Raw genomic sequence first — 10,986 nt, 5'->3', positions numbered from 1 at the left:
GGTTTTAAATCAGGACATGCCTGCTGAATCTTGAACTACACGAGCCAAGTTTCTGGTGAACCCGAATTCCTCTTAGAACTGAAGAAGCTTCTCGGATGAGAGGTGAAATGTCTTCAAGGAAACTTAAAGAAGTCCAGGTGCTTTTCTTTTCAAACTCCTTAGACTTCGATGACCTGGATGACTGAGACCCTTCACTTAAACAGTTGTAAAAAATCTGTGTCCAGAAGCAGGAATGAACAGATAAATAGATAGAGTTTGTGTCTATTGGGAAAGACAAAGAAGATGCTAGGGTGGACAGTTGTTGTTGTTTAATTCCAAAGTAAATATTACTGTATGTATTGCTCTGCGCCCACATTATACGTATAGCATTTTACATTTAATAATTCACCTAAAATCTATTAAAAAAAACCAATGCCAACACTGATTATTTTGGACATTTATATCTTTTCTCTTTTATTAAGACAAGAACTCTTCATTGTTTTGTAAAAATGTCTATTTATGAACCAATACAAAATGTGTATGGGAATGTGGAACTCCTCTTCTCCATTAATACACATTAACATTTCCCAAGTACAGCAGAGAGACAAAAATAATCAATCTGAAAAGAATGACTGGTGAAAGAAAACTTTTTGGGAATCAAAAGGTGGTGGTGCGTTGAAATTGACAGAAGTACAGCCACAACAAGTTTCTGATCCTGCATCATTCCAATAAACATTGTACTCTTTAGTACCTATGTTAACACAAAGCAATACTTAACACATCTTTTACAGTGCACCAAATATTAAGAAAAATACATAAAACATGTACAACATAGAAGCAAAATATCTCAACCTTTTTGCTTTGGGACCTAAACTTCTGTTTTGTACTTAATTGTATTTAATGATGTATTGTACTTGCTTTTATGTCATTGATAGGTGGGGCCTAAATTTTGCATTCTACCTGAGATGCAGTCAAATCAGTCAGCAAGGCATGAACCTGAGACAGGACACTAGCAAAAGAATTTAATGGGAAGAACACAACCTCAGTTGCACTGTAAGATAAGACCATAGTCAACGTTTTTTAAAACTTCACTGGGAATAATGGAAAATAAAATGATATGTACAATAACCTTATCGTTCTGTTATGCACCCAAGATTCAGAATAATTAAGCGTACTTAAATATATTTTTTTCACTTTCTTATGTTGGAAATTTGGGAGAAAAAAAAAAATTTTTATAACGTAAAACACTCCTGGCATTCCAATCTGCAAAAAGTTTAATATTCACAAATAAAATATTAACGTATCAGCCTTAGGGAGAAGACAATATTCAGTTCTATTCCTTTATTGGCAAGTACATATTTTGAAGTCTGATTTAAATCAAAGCTGCCACATGTCACTGAAGCGAAATAGTGCTCACTGGAAAATACAAATCACACAATATCAGTCTTACAGATGAAAGTGACATCTGCTCTGTGATTCATAAAGCAACAATAACAAGTCAATTAATAGTTTAATCAGACACCAGACCGTGAAACATTTACCTAATCAGTTCCCCACCCCACCCCCACCCGTCCATTTAACAAACACAAAACAGTGTCGTCAGCATACAGTGTTAACTTTGTGATAAAATTACTTTGTGAGTCCAGAACTAATGAAAATGAACTCAAGTTTTAACAAGAAACAGATGGAGAGAGTTGGACACAACATCTTTGATTTTTGTCCACATCGTCTCTCCTGTAAATCCTATCTACAACTACCACATCCAAAACTAAAAATAACGTATCCACAGCTCCCCCCGTTCCACTTGCTGTGCTCTAAAATCACCCCGCCCCAAAACTTAAACGTTTTTAAATGCACAGATGGTCAAGAAAGTGTAATTTGCGCTGTGGATTTCACAAGAGCTATGTCTAAGAGCCACCCCAAATCTCAACATGGAAAGGCTGAATGTTGTCTTCATGCATGACCATGAAATATTAAAGCTATCACATTGGTAATGTGTCGCAATACGAGCTGCGCGTTAACAAAATCCAATCAAATGCTTTAACGTAGCAACACAGTGTTAAATCATAGTGAGTGTACACATGGCAAGCAACACCATTAAGTGCCAAAGAATCCATAAATGCTCCAAACAGTGATAAACTGGAAAAGTGGTTTTCAGTGTCTTGATTTATTTATTCCAACATCTTATTGGTTTCTCTCAAAGAATCCATTTTATGAAGCTTAAAAAACATTTTTTCCTATTCAAATTAGAAAGTAATTTTAACAGTTAGCAACTTGCAAAGGGGGGCAAAGTCTGACCAAAGTGTTTTAAAGTCATTTTGAAACTTATTTCCATCTCATTACAAAACAAGGGAAAGGTAAAGCAGGTTTAAGATTTGAGATTTTTAAACAGATTGCATTCATTTTATTTAGAGGCGTAATTCAGAAATCAAGCATCATCTTACGCTTACGCTTTTCAAATTTCTTGAAAATGGATTTAATGCAAAGCTTAACTGTTCCAATTCCACAGGTGTCCCATTTAATAAACAACAACAACAAATAATGTATATCAATAAACAAGCAAACATTCAGTAGTAATTCAGATTTTGAGCTGAAATTAACAGTATGTGGATGGTAAATAAACACTAGAAATCAAACTGCCACCTTTTCCTTGACTAATATGATTTAGTTTGTCCTCTTGACACTAGTTTTTCAACATTAGACCAACTTTCACTTTAAAAAAAAAAAAACTGCTACTGCTGATGTTGGGCACATGCTAACTTTGACAAATCTTTGAAGTGTGATGTAATATCACAACAGAAAAAAGCCACGAAATAAATATGCTTTCAGTGTTTCAAACTCTTGAAATTGTACACGGCATCTGAAACCTCCAGCTTTATCCACCCACAGCTGTCACATGGAGAAAGGATTCATTAAGCGTGTTGCTTGCTGTGCGAACACATAATAATGAGAAACAATGTCACTGGTAAACCCACATTGCCATGTTGAAAAGCCAGAGCAATAATGCAAACCATGGATTAACACCAAGGACCACAACGTGTGTAATATGTCATCTTATGAACAATTAATTACTTCTGGTGTCCTCAGTGCTCCCAAACTGACATAGCGAAACAGATTCTCATTGGCTTTTGGCAGGTTGTACATAAACCATGATAGAGAAGCAAAAACAACGGGTTCTAGCATGAGCATACATGCAAAATTAATATTTTGGTGTTCAAAAATGAATGAATTTGAGCAAAATTACGTACATTACATGGACAAAAGTACTTGGTCACCTACTCATTACACCTAAAGGAGCTTCTTAGTGCCATGAAGCTCCTGGCACACAGATTTGTGCTGATGTTAATGCCAGAGGAGGGCGGGAGCTCTGTAACTGTATGGCTAAGGTCCTGTTGTTTCACTTAGACTAGATGTGGAATACCTAGAAGGGAAGAAATTTCACAAACTGACTTGTTGCACTGGTGGCGCATTGTTACAGTACCACGTTAGAATTCAGTGAGCTCCTTCGAAGAACCCATCCCGTCACAAATGTTCGTAAAAGTAGACCGCACGGCTCGGTGCTTGATTTTCTACAGCTGTGGCGACCCAAAACACCTGCACTCAAAGATACTTTTGTCCATATAGTGTATGGTGGTGAATGGCTGCGAATGGTTTGTCTCTCAGAACACTCTACTTCGAAGACATGTACTTTCCATAACACTTCCATATTTTACAGTTTGACAAAACTGACAATGAACGTGATACAGTAAAATCCACAAAGGTACTCCATTGTAATTCTAGTAAGTTGTAAAAAATATTTCTTAGTAAGGATTAGTGTACAATACAGTTGTGATGCCATTGGCTTGATTTACATTGGACTGTGTGTCAATGAGATAACGTGAACCTGCTAATGGGAGGACCTTGACTGCTATGTATCGTGTAGCTATGTACCGATTAGATGTAACTTAACTTTGAATGGGCTTCAGTTTGGAGTTATATTAAGGCTGGTTCTCTACTTGGAAAACTTGTTGTATGGCGTACACTACACCAGCAATGTCAGCTGCTGATTGGCAAATATTAACACCAAATATTTTTTTCCAACAGTCTTTTATTACAGAGGCATCTTGACTGAGGATGTGTCAAAACAATTTTAGGACAATTTACATTTTCTTACTTTCTCATTTATAATAAAAAATATTCTAGGGTGAGAGCAGATGGAAATCAATTGAAAACCAACATTACAACTCAATAAAAGCCGGTGGGAAGACAGACCTTCCATTCAGCAAATAGAAGAAAAATAACGCAGAGCAGAGGAAGAAATCAAAAATAATGAAATGGCAGTGCAGCGAGGAAAAAATAATGCACTGCTTCTTTTCACTAAGGAATGTAATGCCTTAAAAGACAGTAATACAGAAGTATATCTGCTCTGCAAAAACAAAACCGAGGTTTTTAAATATGAATTTTCAAACTGAACCGGCCTGTTGAAATGGGAACATCCTTTTACATTAGCCTCTGTGCCTCTGTTTTAGTCGCGTTTCTTTCTGTGGTGTCGCGTGTGTGGTCCAGTACTACAAACCTGTTTCTCTTTTATGTCCTTTGTACAATGATATGTAAAGCGTTCCATGCATTTTTAGAGCTGTCAAAACTTCAGGGAGAAAGAGAAGAAAGTAATGGCTTGAGACAAATCACAGTATACTGGAAAGAGTTTTTGTTATGCAGGAGAGGATCCGTTTGTGCAGACACATTAAGAGACATTAATAAAGTGGCTGTGTAATTTTACCCTCATACAAAAGCCAACAGCACACTGATAATTACGAGGTGGGAAGATGAAACGGGAAAAGGGGAGCAACGAGGTTATGCAAACGATGATCAACACAAATGCAAAATATGGGTAGAACCAAAAGATTTCGAACAAGGCACAGAATTTTCTGCAAATGGTTGAACTAAATAAAATTTGTACCAGCAGTTAGGGAGGTGTTGAATGGTGAAGCTCTCTACAGTGATTTCTGGCACACCCTCCCACCCATCCCTGTATACTGAAAACCCCAGACCCTAACATTTTTTATCCTTTTTTGATTTTTTCTGTTTTTAAACACACACAACATTCCATCTACATCTGCAGACTAGACTAGACAACGGCTTAAAACCAGGCCTTTCTTTAAAATCCCGTGTCTCTTCTACCCCTCCACCGAACCGATTCCAACCCCTCTGTCAACCCCCACCTTTTCCCCCTCTCCCCGTCCCAAAAAACCCTTCAGTGTCCCAAGCAGGACATTGGAGGTGAGGGGTCCTGTTCTGATTAGATGTAGTACTCCTTCTTTTCATCAGAATTGGTGTGGCCACCCTCGGCATTGATGATGGCTGTATCTGCATCCGCTGCGTCGTCTGCTCCTTTGGCTTCGTGTGTGAAGTAGGTACCTGAGGAGGACAGGATGGAGGACAGTGTCACGAACTGGATAATAGCCTGCTGCTCAGATGATACAAAAGATTAAAATGTGGCTCTCCATCTCACAGCACCCAATTATGCAAATCCTTCACTGTGTGGCCATTTACATATACCGAACACCAGCAAGCGGCGATATTCAGATTACACAGCGTTTCCCCTCACTTTCCTTTATGATTGGCACATGAAAATCAGGGTTTCAAAATGATCTTGAGTGTCAGGAAGAGTGTTGCTCACACCTTCAAATTAACCTTGTCAAGTTCACACAAAAAGGGACTAGCCAGCCACTTCAAACCTAATTTACAAGAGTTATTCACAGCCTATCAAAGTAGAGGCGATGATGACAATATTTTAGGAAGAATGAGGGACAGTAGTGCCACATTAAAAGCACAAACGCTGCCTGAAAAGAGAGAAACAAGGTGCTGGAGTGCTGCAAAAAAGGCTGGCTAGAATATTATGCAGACCTGAAAAAGAACGTTTACCCTGTCTGTTCTAAGGTTTTACGTATCAGAACACAGTAAACAAAATAGTCCTTAGCATGTGTTAAATTAATTCAAATGTAACCTTGACCTCAGATGAACAACATCATCATTTATTTAACAAAGATTGAGGCAAAATCCAGAAGTAGTGTGTGAAAAACTAAGTATACCTCATGATTCAGTAGTTTCAAAAACAACCTGTTAGCAACAATACCGTGATGTAACTGATTTCTGTATGACTTTGTCACCTCTCACATTGCCAGGAAGGAATTTTGGATCCACTCTTCTTTACGTTGCTTTAGACCAGGGGTCAGCAACCCTGGGCACGCGTGCCAGGGGTTAACTGATGGCACAACTGTAGCTGGACTGGCCATCGAGCATACCGGCCGATGTTGATTTTTCGTTTTTATGGGCCGATGTTTTGTTTAGTTTTTTTGTAAACAATGAAAGGTGGTGGATTGGCCAGATGCTGGCCGGTGTGTAAAAATAACTTAGTTGTTTGGTGGTGGCTGTGGCGGAGCTTCCACAGAGGCCAGCAGGTGGATGAGAGAAAGGGGAGGCAGGAGGAGGAGAGACCCGAGGCGGCCGCCGGTCCGAGTGTCCGAGAAGTTATGACCTGCAGTCTATCTGGGTCAGATATAAGCCAAGTTTAGGTGGAGTTTATTTTCGTTGTGCTGACTTTTTACAGTCAGTTACAATAACTCGTACTGCGTACTAGCTAGCATGACGGAGTTTCTATACAGCTGGGCGGGTGATATGATGTTAGTGATAGTGAACTTTATTCATAAGGTTAGTTAGTAGAGTTGCCGTCCCATAAAAAGCGTAATCGTTCCGTATTCAAAGAAAATATTATGCGTTTCGTGTTGAGCTGAAAAAGAACACAGTTTGCCCCGGACTTCAGCTAGAATGGAAAAAGACACAAAGCTGGAGTTATTCTGTCTTTATGCTGCAGCTGTCTCTTCTTCTCTCATTCTCTCCCCCTCCCTCTCCTGTTGCTACTTCAATCGTGAAACTGATCAATGATCAGCTGATCGGCTTTTGTCTCTTGTTTGTTTATCGCCCACTTTGCGCCAGGAAGAGGAAACCAGCGGATGTCGCGCTAAACAACAGTAATATTAATTTCTAGTATCAGCTGATGTTTGCTGGAGCCACAGCAGTAAAAGCTGCTGGTCATGATATCAGTTTGGTTATGTGGTGAGAGGGAAACATGAAGATGAAACCAGGAGATGTCCTTACTGAATCATCAGAGCTGAACAGGTGATGGAGAAACAGGTTTACCTTTTAGGTGACATGAATGAGTTGAAGGGAAGTTATGAACTGTTTCTGAGAGACAAATAACACCAGGATAATTTTATAAGTAGCTGACAGCTGGTAACTGTGCAGGGGCGGGTCTAGCAAAGTTTTGCCAGGGGGCCAGGTAGGGCATTAACAGGGAGAGGGGGGCACAATGAAATACTTTTCTTTCTTATTCTCATTAAAATGTCTAGCTTTTATTAAATAATTATCTGAATCTTACAACCAAAGTTTTTATTTAATGTAAAATGTATAGAAATCATCTGACCATCTGCTTCAAGATCTGTCCGCTCAGCGCAGCATCAGCACCGCGGAAATACACGGATACATCCGTGGACTCGAGACAGAATTCACTATGTGTTTTTGGGACTTTCAGGTGTATGGACCAATGTTTTCTTTTCTGATCAAACCAGAAAGCTTTAATGAGCAGCTGGATTTGCCGTGCATTAACTGGCTGGACACAGAGGACATTGAAATCCAGCTGATTTGACTCTGTGGGGGTCAAAGTTTGCAGAATTACAAACGCAGCTGGATTTGTTGCTGTATTTGGCTCTACATATCTGAGTGTCCTCAGGTAGCCGTCTGAATGCTGGACACTCGGAGACCTGTATCTCTGAGTGGGAGACCAGAGATCACATTAACATGTGTATCTCTGTAGTAACAAACATGCCACATTGGCCCAGTTTATTTTTCTTATCATTGGTGTGAGGAGACCATAAGTAGCATTTGCATTTTCTGTTTTACAGTTCATTTGCTGTTATGGATAAAAAGTGTTGTTTTTTGTTTCAAAATAGCTGATAACTATTCGCTGATAGCTGCCAACATCTACAAACAAATTTAATTCTATAAAGTTGTTCTATATAGTGTGTAACTGTTAATATAGAGCGTTATTAAAATTATTGCTAATGCAATCGTATGGCACATTGACTTCTGAGGAAATTTTAGATGGCACTCATCATGCTTTAGACCATTGAGGTTTGCATACATTCCTTCATGCACAGCTCTCTTAAGGTCTCTTTGCAACACTCTGACTCGTGTCTTTTTCAAACATGTTGTTGTAGATTTTCTGACTGTCCTGCTGCATGACCCAATTTTGGCCAAGCTTCAGTTGTCAAACAGATGGTCTCACATTTGACTCTAGACTACTTTGGTCTACAGAGGAGTTCATGGTCGACTCAATGCAATATGGTCAAACATCTCCACTCTCATCTGCCCAAAGGACATTGTTACAGAAGTGTTTTTCAGAAGCAACTTTTCAAATCTAAGCTGTGCTGCCAAACAAACTGTACTTGTTCCGTCTTTTTCTAATTGTATTGTCATGATCTTTGACATTTAACATGATAACTGAGGTCTGTAGAGTCTGAGATGTAGCTCTTGGGGTTTTTTTCAGTTTCTTTGAGCATTGCACAGTCTGACCTTGAAGTGAATTTCAGACGTCCACTGCTGGCAGACTGGCAGCTGTCTTGGATGTTTTTTTTTGTGAATAATCTTTCTAGCTGTAGAATGCCAGACTCTATTATTCGGAAATGGACTTATTACCTTTCCCAGACTGATACAAAGCAAAAATTGCTTTTCTAAGATCATTGCCTTTTTTTTTCTCCTTGGAATTTACACCTTTATATTTCCAGACCAGAAAACCGCCAAAAACGTCTGCTTTTATAGAGGTGCCTCCACTTGCTGATGATCAATTAATCAAGTGCATTTGATTAGCAGCAGCTGGCTGCTACTTACCCTCTTCATTTCTATGGAAGCAGTAAGGATATACTGTAGAGGTATGTAAGGACAACACGAGAGATCCCAATATTTTACTCCAACTTTAATCTGGGCTTCAATCACACAACTGAACACTCAAAGCGCCAAAGGCTAACCCTCTCACTTCCCTTCACACTGGGTGTGAGTGGAGCCACCTAGTGTTTTTTACACTGCACCCATGTGAAAACTTTTTCTTTTATGCTGTATATACTATAAAGCATGTATAAAGCAAGAAAATAAATTGAATATATATATGTGTATATATTAGGGCTGCCACGATTAATCGACTACTCATGATTATGTCGACTATTAAAATCGTCGACGACTAATTTAATAGTCGACGCATCGTTTGAAGCTTTGTAAGATCACAAAAGACGCAGGAATAAGTAGTAGGATTTAAGAGTGTAATAACAGACTGAAACAGAAGATGGCAGCACTGCATGTACAAGGATGCCAGCTGCCGTTAAACCCCGAAGAAGAAGAAGCAGTGTCCGGTATTGTAGCTGTGTCCAAATTCAGGCTGTGCCTGCATTTGTAGGCCGATTACGTTACAGCGACACGACGAAGACTGTCCAAATTTGAAGACTCCGACAAGTGCGCCCTTCATTTCCCCAGATTTGAAGGATGGGTCGGGTGTATACTTTGTGGCCCAACCTATTCCAGAATTCATAGCGCGGCCCTGCTCAGTTTCCAACAATGGCGGCAGTTAGTTTTAATATTACTCTTATTATTCTTTCTGGGTCACAAAATAAACGTTTAACATATTTTCAGGCGAGAATGTAACTGTGTAAACTTCAAATATCGGCTTGGTTTATCGAGACATCACATATTTTCCAAAGCGCTCCGACGTTTTCGGAGATGTCTGTTACCCACCAGCTCGATCGCTAGCCGGAGTTCAAGGGTCACTAGAGCCAGTGAGAACACCGGACTCCCGGCAAATCATTTTCAAACCCACCGCCATCTTTCGCTATCAGGTTAAACATGATATATAAGTCACTTAGATAACTTAAAAATGTTATTGTTTGGCTTTTTTCAGTATTTTATTTGTTCCTGAGTAAATCGGTTTGGCTGAGATTAAAGTTGAATAAACATCAAGCAGACAACTGATTATCAGAAGTGTGAGATGCTCGAGAATATACTCCGGTGTCCCGTTATATTTTAGATCCCAGGCTGCTCCAGTCTGCATGCCAAATATCCTTGGGCAAGATACTAACCCCATGTTGCTCTCCGATGCATCCATCGGACTGTGAATGCGTATGAATGTTAGATACTTAGCACTTAAGAGCTTAGAAGTGCTTGTGTGACTGGGTGAATGAATTACAACAAACAAAAACCTCCCTCCTCGTGATGTCCTTGGGCAAGACACTTTACCCTACTTGCCTACTGGTGTTGGCCAGAGGGGCCGATGGCGCGATATGGCAGCCTCGCTTCTGTCAGTCTGCCCCAGGGCAGCTGTGGCTACAACTGTAGCTTGCCTCCACCAGTGTATGAATGTGAGAGTGAATGAATAGTGGTATTGTAAAGCGCTTTGGGTGCCTAGAAAAGCGCTATATAAATCCAATCCATTATTATTATTATTATTAGTTGTATAAAGCGCCTTGAGTGCTCAGACAGAGTAGAAAAGCGCTATATAAGAACCAGTCCATTTACCATTTACCTTAAAGCTGTAAGCTAATGATAGTTATATAAGAGCAGATGCATGCTGGTGCAATAAGCTGTACGTTTTACGTCCAGTGGATGCATGATCCGATTAGTCGACTAATCGCAAAAATAATCGGTGACTAGTCAACTATCAAAATAATTGTTTGTGGCAGCCCTAGTATATATATATAGTTATGAAGTTATGATGTGGAATATATATATTTGTATTCCACATCATAACTTCATAAAATTCTTAATGTGTCTCAATTTGGCAGAAGTTTGAACAGTAATATCAGACTTTTGTGGTCCTCCAACCTTATCTTCAGTTAATACAAATCTGCTGCTTCACTTACTCTCGGGGCTGTGGGTCCCTTCAGGTAAGTATGATGTTGAGTAATTATTGGAAAGTTTTTAAAGAGG

General features: G+C 39.4%; 1 protein-coding gene across 5 annotated transcripts in view; it reads right to left on the bottom strand.

The window, feature by feature from the left end:
* Positions 1–427: 427 nt before the first annotated feature.
* cadm1a (cell adhesion molecule 1a) overlaps positions 428–10,986 on the bottom strand; it is a 458,218-nt gene continuing 447,659 nt past the window's right edge. For all 5 annotated transcript variants that reach the window (XM_040032420.1, XM_040032421.1, XM_040032422.1 and 2 more), the window contains one exon: positions 428–5,376. In XM_040032420.1, coding sequence (XP_039888354.1) covers positions 5,258–5,376 — 119 coding nt within the window. In that variant the 3' untranslated portion in view covers positions 428–5,257. The remainder of the gene's footprint in view (positions 5,377–10,986) is intronic.

Source organism: Simochromis diagramma, unplaced genomic scaffold, assembly GCF_900408965.1.
Source record: "Simochromis diagramma unplaced genomic scaffold, fSimDia1.1 OVJJ01000216.1, whole genome shotgun sequence".
Classification (NCBI taxonomy): Eukaryota; Metazoa; Chordata; class Actinopteri; order Cichliformes; family Cichlidae; genus Simochromis; species Simochromis diagramma.
This window is presented reverse-complemented; position numbering and strand designations above follow the sequence as displayed.